General features: G+C 38.0%; 1 protein-coding gene across 3 annotated transcripts in view; it reads right to left on the bottom strand.

Moving 5' to 3' along the window:
• Positions 1 to 4,501: 4,501 nt before the first annotated feature.
• LOC145997184 (diacylglycerol kinase theta) overlaps positions 4,502 to 15,094 on the bottom strand; it is a 262,475-nt gene continuing 251,882 nt past the window's right edge. For 2 of the 3 annotated variants that reach the window (XM_083133895.1, XM_083133897.1), the window contains one exon: positions 4,502 to 7,490. In XM_083133895.1, coding sequence (XP_082990021.1) covers positions 7,356 to 7,490 — 135 coding nt within the window. In that variant the 3' untranslated portion in view covers positions 4,502 to 7,355. Of the gene's footprint in view, positions 8,242 to 15,094 lie in introns of all 3 variants that reach the window. The other variant, XM_083133896.1, reaches the window with a different exon arrangement.

The following is a 15,094-nucleotide window of genomic DNA, read 5'->3' as shown; positions in this document are numbered from 1 at the left end:
GGTATAATGTGGTACCCGAGTGCATGTCCGAGCTGCCGAGCTACTGAGGGTTCCAGGGAGCCCAACACGTTCAAATCCCTGGAGGACCAATGGGGTGTCATCAGTAGGGGACACCAGCAGGAACTCTCGAAGATGTCAGTTTCCTATCTGCTAGGCTGAAAAAGTTGAGGAAAAAAAGCGCCATTTGCAGCCTCCAAGCAGACATTTTGAAAAACATGGCGGCAACATTTTTTGAGGTGTTTGAAAATATCCGGACTGTTTAAATGCCCCTTATAGAACTGGGTGTGAATGTATTATGGGTTAACAATATTACCTGCTGGTTTTCACAATGGTTTGTCATACACAAAAGATGATTCACACACAATACTACATTTGTGTTATTCAGCCAATTATGTTTATCATATCAATGAACATAATACTGCTTACCTTTATCTGCCTTCAGTGTAGCACAGCTTGAAATACAAATCCTCTCAACAAGCATTTGTTTTCATTAAAAACAAACTGTGGAAACGCAATAAAGCCTTCATATTTCCTTCAATTGTGACCATATAAACATTGATCACACGCCACACCATGCTACAGTCACTGAATGGCAGTTTCCCAAAGGGTATTTGTCACTGTCAACATAAGATGGATGACCGGAAGCATGAAGTAGCTTAACTATTTTCCTTCTAAGCTGAAACCAAAGTAGATTTCAGCATTTTCAGAGTTGAATTTCATTCCAGTCCATAAGAACCACCTGTCAAAACATATTCTGAGACTATATTTTATGGTTACTGCAGTGGGGAATAACTCACACCACATGAATGATATATTCATGTCAGTGAGATCTCCATTCTACTTCTGTTTCTCTTTATATGAGAGAAAGTTTAGACATTAAACTGAAGGCCCAGTCCTGATTAGCCTTTCTGTGCATAAAGTGGACTAACAACCAACTCATCACAGTTTACTAAAATTTCCCTCATAATGACCCCAAAATTCCCTTCCAACCTTCAAATTCCCAAAGTCGTTGGATAATTTGTTTTAACCTCATCCTCGTTTATTCTATTTTTTTAAATAAAAATGCTAAAATGTAATGAACAGCTTTCAAAGTTTAGCAAAGATATGCATAAGCAAGAGTCCAACATGTTGACTTTCATGCTTCTTGCACAAAAGTCTCCATTTTCTCGAATTTTTACCCCAAAAATTGTCATTCTTGGTAAATTTCCCTGCTGGGGACATCAGCAAGCTGCAACAAGCCAGCACAGACCTCCCTGCCCCCCCCCCCCTCCCCCAGCAATTATTTGCCCCTTTTGGATCAAGGAAGAGGTAGGGAGAAACAAATAATCCTGTTCTACTTTCAGTTGAATTTGTGTTCTAACCTACTCCATTGCTTTTACTTACAGACTTTTGATTTAGCAGCAGAACATTTCATCTTTGTTGAAAAGATTATCTCGGGCTATGGACCAGGTGAGTTGTGAAAAGAATTCCAAGCTTTCGACAGTTAACGTCACTCTTATCTTCAGGGTAGAAGTGCAGTGCTGATCTTTAACCTGGTGTGTATGTGTTCAGAGATGGAGATAGACGGTCAAGATGGCGGACCAATCAGGAGCCATGTCTGCTGCATGCACGCTACTGTTTCACCATCACTAGCCAAGCCAGGTCCACTTGTAGCAGTGTCTCATGATTCATATTCTGCTTTCTCCATGAATGACTGTTTCTTCTTTGATGATGCAGTCCCAGTAGTTTAATGATTTGGCAATAATTTCTGTGTTGATGAAATCTATTCTTTGGCCTTTGTTGATGGAATGTTTGGCTAGTCCCAACATGGAAAATTGTTGATGTAACTTTGGTGTTCTCTGCAGTGCTGTTCGATAGACCTGTCTGTTTGCCCAATGTATGCTTTCCAGCAGTTGCAGACAATATTGTCAACTCCATGTGTTTCAAGGCCTAAAATGTCCTTGGGGTTGCGAAGTAGGCTCCTGATCTTCAGTGGTGGTTTGTGAATGGTTTTTATGTTGTGTGTAGCAACAATGCAGCTGAAAATTCCAGACAGGTTTCCAGTATACTTTAGGATGGCTATCTTCTTGTCCTCTGTTATATCTTGGTTACTTCATTACATATTCATTTGTGCGATAACAAGTGAGTCATGAATCGCATTTTGTAATGTTTTGAATCATGTGCAATGTGTGTGTGTGTGTGTGAGGTGATCCTTTCACATAATTAAGCAGTGGTGTGCTGCTGCTAAGCTTGTCAACCCTCTCGGAATCAAATTCACTCTTTCGATCTCCCAGGCAAACTTTATTATCTTCCAGAATGACGAGATCTAGTATTACTAAATTTTTATTATATTTTTTCTTCTTTTGGAATGCATTTACCAAGTGAAGAAATTTGTTATTGCAAACGCCAAACCAAACTATTATACTTCACAATATTATTTTGAAAAAGAATCATTGTTTAAGGAAGTGGAAGGAGGGGAAAATGGAAAGTTTAAACACAATGTTGCACCAAAGTGTCTACACAAGATCTGCAGAAAACAAAAACAAAGGCATTATTGCATCCGAGTCTAGAGACTTAATTTCCCTCCTCCCAATTTTGCTTCACTATGTAGATTTACTTTGTGGTAAGTTACAGTTAACTGGACTAAGTGCATTTCAGTGTTTGTGTTGTCATGGCCAGTTCGGAGTTTTGAGAAAAAAGAACAAAAGTATTACCTGCACGTTCAATGACGCATTGAAAAGTTATTTCGTTTGGTTACAGAAAAAGAGCGAGTTTCAAGCTGAACGCAGAGACTGTATACATAAATTTATGGTATTTCATTTACAAGAACTGTGTTATAATATTACAATCCAGGAGAGTTTGTGTATTTGTAAATTAATTTTATTTGGTTTCAGAGGCGTGGCATGCATGTAACCGGTGTTACCGCAGGTAACAGCAAATTGTAAAGAAATTAAAAAGTTCTTTTCTCAATAAAATAACAACATTGTTAAATAAGTTAACAGTCAGCGTTGCAGTTGAGTGTATATTGCAGAGGACATTTTTTCTGCAGCCGACAAAAGCGAATAGACAGGCCGTTCCGCTCCCCTCAAGAGGCAACAAGAGGAAAGGGCACCCGCCAATGCAAGGGAACAGCGGGGAAAGACTTGGAGGCAAGTGGGTTAGGGGGTTATTCATATGCCTGTTTAGGGACCCTGTTGCCGCTGCGGCCTACCGGATCAGCAAGTGTTGTCACATTGGATTTCTAAAAAAGAGACAAATCCTGCCTAAAACGGGGAAGCAACAAGAGATAGACTGCAAAGCTAAAGCTGGATTTAACTACAACTGAGACAGTTTAGTAATAGATGAAAAGATAAGTACTTGGACTTCCTCCCATCGCTGGAAGAGGGGAATTTTGTCATCTGCTCAACGCAGAAACGTGAAACTACAGCGCCTTTGCTGTAGTCAAACTTTCCCGAATGTGTGGTTCTTCTTCCCCTTTCCACCTCTTTGCAAAGAAACAGATATGGTTGACAAGGCTCGACTACTATTCACTGGATTCTCGCGGTAACTCTCTCATGAATGGTAGTTCTTTCTAGGAGTTATTGTGGCTAAATAAATTATTTAATGGATTGCGCAAAAAAAAAAAATCAAAGGCATGTTTCTTTTGGGGGGGGGGGGCGGTAGGGTGAAGATGATAATGTCTGATAGCCGATAACACTTTTGAAAAAGTCACGCCACACCACTGTTTGGTTTACTTACAAATTGTGGTTTCTAGGTTGTTTTAATAAAGTTGATTCATTTTTGTATCACAGTAGCTAGACCACAAACAGATAACAGCCGATATTGAGGGCATTAGTCTTCCAGAACATTTTAATCTAAAGGGTTTGAAGGCTGTAGAGAAATCTCCCAGAATTTTATTCTTTTAAGTTTGCAAGTCTAGCTGCTGCATCTCCTGAATGCACCCCATTTGGATGAAAACCTACACTGGAATGATTCGTGTCTGAATCAGCCAATGTCGTATGGCAGGTTGACTAGGCGAGGGAGACTTCTGCAAAAGCACACCTGCATTCTGACAGGGTTGCCAACAGATATTGGTAGATATAATATGCACCAGCCTGTATATTTGCCCACAATATACATGAATATTGTCATATTCCATCAAGCGATGGAAGTTCCTTTTCTACAAACTAAGTTCTCTCAGTTACACTCTTCTTCCAGTTAATCCTTCAGTTATAAAACTTAAAATTTTGTTGCAGGTCACACCCCTCCCCTTTGGGCCAGCACCCCCCTCCCCCCAAAAGAATACACATTTTAGAAGTGTATTAAAAAACAGCAGAAGACTTAACTTTCCCTTATGAAAATCCTTAGCGCACTTAAGTTTAGCATGCTTTTAAACTTAGTGTGTTAGCCCTTTTCTTGTCAAGCCTGTCTTGGAAAAATGCAACATGCACATAAGCAACTGGCACGTAGTACAAGAATAAAATCGGAAATTTTTTTCAGTGTAAATAAAGGATAGAAAAAATAAAACACATTTAATTTCGAAGTTACATTTAATTCTTGTCTCTATCCACAAGTTATACTCTATATCCATCATCACATATACATATATATATGTTTAATATATATATATATATTATGTATATATATTAACCTTATTGCAATAGACCCATTAAAATACCTGCTATCTTTAACTGTTGAACCGTTCCAGGAAGATGAAGTTTTTTCCGTTCCACCAATGAAATGCCTTCGCATGCATTTGGAAGTGTGAACCAACCACATATTTCCAGGAATGGTCCAAATGCAGTCAATACATTGGCTGAACGTGAAAGGTTCTCCAATCCATGCTAGGAAGTCAGAGAGTCCCTGTACCAAGTCCGTGCAATCTGGTTCCAGACCATACAGCTCCTTAGAAGCACTGGGTATAACGACGACAGAAAAACATAGCACACTGAATTGAAGACAGACTGTACCGAGATTAATATAATGCTATCATATGTAATGCAGATTTACATAACAATGACACATTTCTTTATTTATATACTTTTTTTTTCAGATTGTCAACAATCAACTTCACCAATCCACTATCGGTGCATATTGTTCACGAGGGCATACTCCGGAAAAAAGCTACTCATGAACAACTGAGCCCCGAGCACCTCAAGCGGGTTAGGAATTGGGAGGCTGGACGTCCGTTTCCGGCAGGGACCCAGACTCCGCTTTTTTTGGTATTTTTTTCTTAAATATTATAATTATTTTAAGAGGTATTCTTTTAAACTGGAAATGAAACGAGAGAACAAACACGTACAGTATCACATCCAGAATAAGGAGTCTCGACGAGATTTGGGAACGGGTTGACTAGATGCATGGACTATTAAGCGGAAACACCAGCCATTACAATGGAGAGCATGTTTACACCACCTAGAAAAAAAAATTGACTGGTGTTTGACCTTCCAGTTGCTTGCACACGTGATAACCAAGGGTTCACACGGCGTTTAGTTTTCGTAACAGCATTCTTTTAAAATCAATTTCTTTAAATAGATTACCTCTCCTTACAAATATATTGGCGAGACCCCTATGTACAATAATTCCCACACAAAATATGTTTTTAGTTTTCTTGTTTAAAATTGGCACAATAGTCTCTTCATGTGGGAACTACACGTCAACAGGACTAGAAATACCACAATTTGTACTTCATACTCAGAACTATCCACATTTGTAAATCATTCGTAATAATTTATATATACATATATATATATATATCTATATATAAATGTCCATTTCTACCCTTGAGTTGAGCACCTTTTTGGTTTCTTATGTTAAGGCAAACTCCCTCTACAATGTACAACATGAAGTTGCTGCTATAACATGACAACGGTCTCTACCACTAAACCTATGCTTTTGTACAAGTAACTTTTCTCCGTTCTTATCATCTAAATGAATTAGTCTGGCTTCGTGTTCTCTTCCCTCACCCCTCAGTATTACATGTGCAAAGTCTCTGGCGAGGTCACATTGAAAGGATAATTCGTGACGAACACAGGAAAAAAAATGCCCAGGACGAGCATTAAAACTTCCCACTAGTACCCAGACTTTGCAAGTCTTACGGTTAGTAGGGGGTCATTTTTTATGTTTGTTTACGTCTCTCTCTCTGTTTCTTGAACATATTTTTTTGCACGGATGAAGCCTTCTGGCGTCATCCTATGCTGCAACTGACGCTAAACTTGCAAAGAACATTCCAATATAAATGCAAGAAAAAGCCTTTACCATCTTCTTTATATCCACATTCATTCGTCTTCTTTGGCCAGTTGCATGGAATGTTATGAGAGACATTGTTGTACTGAGATTCGGTTTAGATGATCTTCATTGTGAACTCTTTTCGCAGTAACGTGATATTCACAACATTATTCAAGATACCTTATTTACAGTCCAGGACAGATATCTTCAATTTGAGGGAGTGGGAATTAATAACCAGTAGGTTTCCTAGGAAACCATACAGCCTGCTTCGTTGTGAATTTCCCCCACAATTCTTTCATATTATGAAAGCTGTCCTTTGTAATAATTGGTATCTTGTAACATACTGCATACATTTACATATTCAGTGCCTGATATCCAGGATGAGGTTGATGCACAAACATTAAATCTAGATTGTATGCACATTTCTGGTCCTACACTCACGTTGGGAACAAATCTTTTATAATGTGGCATTTGCTACACCTATAACAATACCAACAACATAAATTTACTATATTTGTGGTTTAACAATAGCATTATAATGTTTGGTTGTGTGCCTTCTACACAGTTCAAAAACACACAGCATTATGCTTGGTTACAAAGTTCAGTGATGAAACCATGTTGTTTTTTGTACACTATATAAACATAAATGCAAAGTAAAGCAAATGCCAACCACAGCAAAAATTGTGCAAACCCATGCCCAGTTTGTCTGTAATTACAGAAAATGCTATCTAAGAAAAGTGGATATTTACAAATGTCTACAAGGCTAAGCAATGGTTCCATAGTATGCTGCAACAAAGATTCAGCCACAATTGGCCGGAATATAGATTTCTTTTTTTTCTTTTCAAAAAGAGTGTAGACTAAACTTTCTTTTGACTACATTTAAAAACCATAATTATACAGTAAATACTACAACAAGCATCTTTTGAGTAGGTAACAATCTCTCTTTTTTTTTTCAAAATACTTTTTTTTTCTAAAAAAATCATATTTTTATCTCCATTTTGCATGTATCACCTTCATCTTGCGGTGATCGAAAGAATAACAACTTTGTGATCAGTTTACGCATTGTAGTCTTCTGATCCTAGATCCCAGCTTGTCACACTGGGTGTTCAGCGAAAGGATGAACACTGAAGGGGTCACATTACTGGAGACACATATAGTAACAGTGAGCTTCAGAATTCTGTATTGTGATTGGCAGATGAGTCAGGTTTTAAGGAATATCCTGCCTGCGCACCCGGTGAGACCACCATCCATGGTTCCGTGTTCCTCCTCTTGATTTTCCCCTTCATCTTCTTCAACATCGTCGCCTAGGAAAAAGGATGCGTAGAAAAATAGGAAAGGTACAAAGGATGGCAAAAATATATGTTGTTTTTTTTCAAAATAGAACAGGGAGTGGGGGGTGAGCAATAACAGTGCAAAGGAAAGAAGAAGAACTATGTCAATATCTGGATAATACACGCACACATACCCCATACAGCACATAATGTTACAATGTCTCATGTTAAATGATGTTGCAATGTCTCGGTTACATTACATTATGTCACGTATACATAATCGTAATGTGGCTCTCATGCGTGCTGTATGGGACGTTGATGATGATGGGATGGACAGAGAAAGAGAAAGAAGAAGCAGGTATATGTACACACGATGGAAGCATGCGTGGTGCTCTTTTTCTACAAAGCGAAAAAATGAGTCTTGCACATAGCATTTAAAAAAAATATAAATGCACACAACCTGATGTCACAGAGCTGCAATCTGGAGGCTGGTCCGTCACTTAACAAGCATGCAGAGAGAAAAAAAGACTGTCTACTGTGTACGCTGGTGTATATCAAAGTACACATGTGGTACAAGGGATACACACAATGTGGTGCTACTGGTGTAGTGAACGAGTGTCCTGTTGAACTAAGTGAAGGTGTTGGATCACTGCCAACCCCCAGAATGCAAAAACAAGGACAAAGGCAGGGATTAGTCATCCGTGCTTTTCCCCTCCCCGTTAGCAGGTAAGATGGTAGGTTCAGTGTTCCGTCGCTTGATCTTATTTTTCTTCAACATGGTAGCCTGCAGTCAAGAGGAACCAGGGATTAATTTGGTCTGGGCAACAGCAACACACACGCACACACATACACATCAACATAAAGAGTAGTATGCACCAACTTAGCATTTTCTTTAAAAAAAATAATAATAAATAAAGGGGGGATAGAATGCATGATGCAGCCTGCAATATGAATCATTTACATGATACTGCTTCAACTTTCGATATTAACAATGCTTTGGTTTGGGTGTTTGGGATTCCGTAATTGAGAAAAAAAATATTGTTAAAAACACAGAAAACAAGGCAATCTGGAAATCACCTGGTTCATATTCCGAGAAAACCTCTTCATCATTCGCCACCAGGAAAGCTTCAAGAATTACTTGTCTGATCCGTCGACTCCTTCATCAAGACATCATCAAGGGTGGCCAAGTGACGGCAAAGATGATCCAGTCAAGGTTTCGATGATGCTACTTGCTGTGTTCAAACCTCGACTGCATCTTCTTCTGTCTGTTCAGCCCTGATGATGACTCCAAGATGGAGTGGAAAGCTCGAACAAATTTTTAAAGTGTCTCGTATCATGCTGTTTATTTGTTTTGTGTGTTTTTTTCACAAAAATGTTACCAGGACGTGGTGTAAGATGTTTTTTAACATCATAAAAATATCTGTTCCCATCCTAACTTTTCGAGATCTGAAACAGTTGAGAAATTCCAAATGATCAAGTTAAAAACTGGTTTATTCTTGATGTTTTCTGCACTATAAGTGTCTGAAACGTCTTGACAATAGTAGGAGTTTACATCAGAAATACAAAAGCAAACACTTGAGGGGAAAAATAAGTGTAGAGTTTAAGATTTTCACAGTGTTGGGAAATTTCAAACATTTTCTCTCTCAAAAATTTCCCAACTTACGCCAGGAAATGATAATTTTCTCCATTGCAAACATCTGGATTTTAAAACTTTCTCATCCTGCTAAACATTTTTCATCCCACACACCCATCAAAATAACACTGAAAATTGTCCATAATGTGTTGCTTCCTACAAACATTATCCAGACCCCAAGACAAAGGCATCAGTATAACTGTCACAAAGGTAAACAATGACTGAAAAAGGTATTGTATGGTTGATATGTGCTGTGCTGGGTGTGTTTGTATCATGTGAAACAAATATCGTAGGTAAGTCATGGGTTGTACTTAGACATGGGATGATCCACAACATCAATAAGTGCTATTTTCTGATTTGTATAAAGCTACTGCTTCAAATGTTTATCAAAAATCATCAGAATAATCAGTTCATGTAAGATTACTGCTCAATCAACTGGATATGTGTTCATATGTGGGTTAAAATGCATATAATAGTAATACTCTACATACAAATTCAAAATTAGGGGATCATAAAATACACAAATATTTATACAATTATTTCTGCTACATCTATCTGAGGAATTTACAAATGACAATGGAGACATTATTCTGATAATGGCAAATAATAAAAGTGGATTTTATAGCAAAATGGGTAGAAACAGTGCATTTAGGTAAAATATATCTATTGTGTGCTAAAAGTAAATTCACATTGCAGGCTGAATTTTTATTCTTAAATGAGAGATTTGATTTTAAAACAGGCATCCAAGGTTGATTTTTTTACATTACTTATTTTTATTTAAATTATAAAATTAGATTTTATAATTTAAAAAAAAATACATTATATGTCAAGGAAAAATACCATCACCTCTCATCTGCCTACTTAAAACAAATTAGGGCCTCTCCGATGGTGCAGTTGTAGCATTGTCGCCTTGTAATCAAGGGGTCCCGGGTTTGATACCAGGTGGAGGCACATAGTAGTTCAGATCTCACTTTAAACTGTAGGTCCAGTCCCGATTAGTCTTACTGTGCATAAAGTGGACTTAAAACACCAATTCAATCAAAATCAATTAAAACAAATTTTACCATAATGAAATAATAATTTTGACAAAATATCTGGATGGAGTATGTTTAATTATTGTAGTCCTTTAAAAATTAAAAAAAAAATCAACCTTGTAATAAGATATTAAGTGACCATCAACTAAATCTAGCACCACAAATAATGTTAGTAACAAATATGCATTAACTATTAGTACTACTGTAATAACACACTATTGTATATTATTTTTAACAAAACAACTTCATGCATAAATTTATCACCTAACTTGATAAAGCTCTTCCCAGTAAATATATTTTTAAATTGCTTCTTCTGGTGAAGAAATATAGTTGTATCAGTAATTTATCTCACTTTCCTAATTTAACATGAATCAAATTTGAAATATCTTCAAAATTTCAAATACAAGATTCTATGGGATTTATTACATTTTTAAATATTATTAATACCTCTGTTATTAAAGAAATTTTAGTGACACTTATGTACAGCACAGTAAATACTTGAAGTTTACAAATATAATTTCTTATCATTGCTTTTTTTTCAATAGCATGTATAATATGCATGAATTCTAGAGGCTTACTTAGTTCATTTTAGCTGATCTTTCCAGCAGGGACAGATATTTTCTTTTGTTTCTGAACAGTAACTTTTGAGAAACATTGGGTGGAGGTTTGTTTTATACTTTTCTATCCAATGATATATGTGATATATGGGACATTGTTCTAAAATGCCTTTTTTTACTTGGCTATGTAGGCTTTTACATTGAGAAACAGTTCAGGCAATTTCTGACAGGAATACATGATTTTCATGGGCGCTATTCACCAGATGTTTACATTTCTGTGCTTCCTTGGCATGGGCGGGAGCTTCACTTCCGGTTTTGAATAGAATAACATGTAGTTCAAAGGTGTAAAGGCAGTGTCTTAGAAAAGGTGACAATGTAGGGAAGAAATATTTTTTCTCGGGTATCTATGCATAGTTTTCAGTTTTCAGTGGATTCAGGCAGTAAAGCGAAAAGACTGGACACAAACACGAGTGAATAGGCTCTATAGTTGACACTACGTCACCACAGTAAATCAAATTAAAATATTTTACATGTTTCGAAAATTATAATTGTGTAACACACATGTGTTGACTATATTTAAAAATTGGAACTGTTTATAATCATTCAGAATTAAAAAAAATATATAATTTTAAGTAATTTAATATAATCAAAGTAAACTTTATTAATAAAATTTTTACTAACTTCGAAAGTCTTTTCTTGAACGACACTTGCAAAAGTTAATAATAAAATACAATAACTGTGCATTTCAGTATTGTAACAGTTGTGCTGGATATGCACTCTGCTTGTGGATGGAATAGCATTAATAAATAAATTATAATAATAAATAAATAATAACATTTATAACAGTTGTAATTATTATTATTTCTACTATTCTACTTTTATTATTGGCCTTTACCCCCTACAAAAATTTCTGACGACGCTCTCTCTAAGCCATATGATAAAATTAAAGGGGCTGTGTTTGAGTACGCAATGTTGATAATTATACATTTTACTGTTGTAAAATTGAAGTATTTCAATGTTTATAATTTATGTAAGATTTATTTCAATGTGCAGAAGTCTTGACATGAAACTGTTGATAGAAGATCAACATTGTCTTTAAATATTATTATTGCCCCTTATATCTGCATCTAAAGCATCCGGGAACTTCCCAATTCTTTCCAGATACTTTTGTTTTTCTCTATAGCTTTCAAATTTCAAGCGATCCAGTCTGTATGCAATCTTTTGTAACAAAGTAAGCTCGAAGGTAATCTGTATCCCACTTTTTTACATTGGGAATTTGCTCAAACCAGAAGTTCATATTGTACCTGCGATTATCGAATTGCCTGAGAGATTATTTTTTGTTTACTCAGGAATAACCCCCATAGTGCCTGTATTTGCCTATTTTAGCCACAAGTGCCTATTCCAAATATAACTCTTTTTTGAGTGCCTAATCCGAGAGAAGTTTGAAAAATGTGTCCATGTTCATAACTTTTAGTGCCTATTTTGTATATTTTGATGCTTTATGCCTGCCTATTTTGATACTTTTTAGTGCCTATCCTCATCCTGGTTATAATCCCTTATCCTCCCTTACTCTCCTAATGATAATATGATGACTGATAAGTGTAAATCACATAAGGCACTGAAAAGTAACATATTAGAGATGTAACAAATTATTATGAAGTAACATTCACTCAGTTATTAAGTTGTGAAAATTCTTTAAATGTATAATAATGGAACATTTTGTTTTCATACGCCTGATGACTATTTCTAAAATAAAATATAATATCAGGCAGATTATTGAGTGGGCTTGAGGCCTGCAGGCCCATATAAGTTGACTGTGAAACAACATAGAATAGATTCTTAGTTTTTGTCAGCAGAATCTAGAATAAGAAGCAGTGTTTGGAAGGGGAAGTTGGTTCCAGTTTTTCTATTGGTGTAGAAAAACCTTAATAATTTGTTCCCTATGTATGCTGCATCTATCAGCTATACATTTTGCTCTCGTTTTGAACATTCTAATATAGAATAGATTTAGACTGATTATAGTGTGTCTCAACCTTAAAAGTCAGTATGGAAGTAAATAGAGTACTTCCCTCTCTCTCTAATATATGAGTTTTGCCAATAGCTCTGTCCTTCTCTACCACCGCTACGTTGCAAGATGTTACAAACTTTACAAAATGTAAAAGTCAAAAATTTCAAACAGTGAAATCATTATCCTGTAGAGTTTTTTATGCTCTATTTACTGACGGCATTATATAACCTGTCATAAATTCATGTGATCTGAATTTTTCATAATTATGCAATTTTGCAAAATGCTTAAATTTTTTCTAAAGACATAAATATCAAACCGCTTGAACAACTTTGCCAGCTTTTTTTCTATGGGATCTATGATGTTTGTAGATATGATATTCTTCGCCTGAGTGAATTAATTTGCTTACGAGGAGAGTTATATATATATATATATATATTCGGTTTCTTCTCACACTGATGATGCTATAAATTAGCGAAAATTTTGAATTTTCCTACTGTCCGGTGAGTGTTTCCTTTTACCTTATTTGATTTTTACTTAGCCCTTTTGGCCCTCCTTGCTTTTATCCATTATATATATATATATATATATAAATCAAATAAGGTAAAAGGAAACACTCACCGGACAGTAGGAAAATTCAAAATTTTCGCTAATTTATAGCATCATCGGTGTGAGAAGAAACAGAAGACGGAACCGGAAGTTGGGGTCCTGCAGAGTTGCCAGGTCCCCATTGAAGAAGAAGCGGTGCGTAGAACGAAAAAAACACTGTTTCGTCACCAGGCTCGTTGTAAACTGTGAGTGTGTAGGATGAGTTGGGAGGGAGGGCGGGAGGGTGGGTGAGGGTTGGGCATTACTGGGTGGCCTTGTTCAGGCCAGGTGGAGTGGTTGCACTCATGGCCGATATATAGGCCCTCTCCCATCTTTTGCGAACAGAGGTGTTGGCTGGTTGGGGTAGGAGGTGGATGATCGCTACCCGGAAGCAGTCGTTGAAACTGATGTTGTGGTGGTTGGTGTGGACGGCGACAGTGAAGTCCAGGTTGTGGGTGGAGGAGCGGTGGTTATTGATGCGGAGGTTGAGGGCCGTTGATGTTTCCCCCAGGTAAAAATCACCACAGATGTTGCAGGTGAGGATGTAGATAAGGTTTGAGGCATGGCAGGTCCCTTTGGGATGGAGGGTAAATTTGCCAGTGGCCGTGTGCACCTGGAGGGTGTGAGAAGTGATGAGGATGGGACAGGTCTTGCACCTGGGTCAGTTGCATTTATGGGCAGGGGGGTGTTGGATGTGTGGTGAAGGAGTGTTGTGGACCAGGATGTTTTGGAGGTTAGGGGGGCGTTTGAAAACCACCCTGTGTTTGTCGGGAAATATGTTTTTGGTTTCGGGATCACTGTGGAGGATTGGGAGAAGAGAGTGTAGTGTGTGCCTGATTTTGTTGAGGTGGGGATGATATTGGGTGATGAGTGCAGATGGGTTGGTGGCAGCAGGTTTCTTGCCCTCCTACCTCCGTGACACCAACCACTTCCTCCAGAAAATCAGCACCCTCCCACCATTGCCCCCAAATACCATCCTTGCCACCATTGATGTCACTTCCCTCTACACCAACATACCTCACTCCCATGGTCTCCGCTCCATAGAATTCTATCTCAATAGCAGACCCAAACCTCACAACCCCAGCACCAACTTCCTGACCCACCTAGCCCACCTTGTCCTCACTTGTAACAACTTCACCTTTGAAAACCAAAATTTCCTACAGATCCGAGGTACAGCCATGGGTACCAGAATGGCCCCATCCTATGCAAACCTCTTCATGGGCCAACTTGAGCAAGAGTTTTTGGCTACCCAACCCCTCCAACCCCTCCTCTGGCTCCGCTTCATCGACGACATCTTCATGCTCTGGACACATGGAGAACCATCCTTGTCAGCCTTCCTGGACCAACTTAACCACTTCCGTTCCCTAAAATTCACCTGGACACACTCCCCCAACCAGATCACCTTCCTGGATGTGGACGCGCACATCGAGGGAGGACACCTGACTACCTCCATCCACATAAAACCCACCAACCACATGCAATACCTACACTTCTCCAGCTCCCACCCGTTCCACACCAAAAAAGCAATTCCATTCTCTCTGGCCCTCAGGGGACAGCGCCTGAACACTTCACCCACCTCCCGCCAGAATTATAACCTCCGCCTACACCAGGCCCTGGTTAACCGTGGATATCCCTCCATCCTGGTCACCAAGCAAATATCACGAGCTGCCTCACATACCACTACCACCAAGAAACCTGCTGCCACCAACCCATCTGCACTCATCACCCAATATCATCCCCACCTCAACAAAATCAGGCACACACTACACTCTCTTCTCCCAATCCTCCACAGTGATCCCGAAACCAAAAACATATTTCCC

Source organism: Lepisma saccharinum, chromosome 13 (assembly GCF_977018435.1).
Source record: "Lepisma saccharinum chromosome 13, izLepSacc3.1, whole genome shotgun sequence".
NCBI lineage: Eukaryota > Metazoa > Arthropoda > Insecta > Zygentoma > Lepismatidae > Lepisma > Lepisma saccharinum.
The sequence above is the reverse complement of the archived record's forward strand: the minus strand, read 5'-3'. Positions and strand labels throughout refer to the sequence as shown.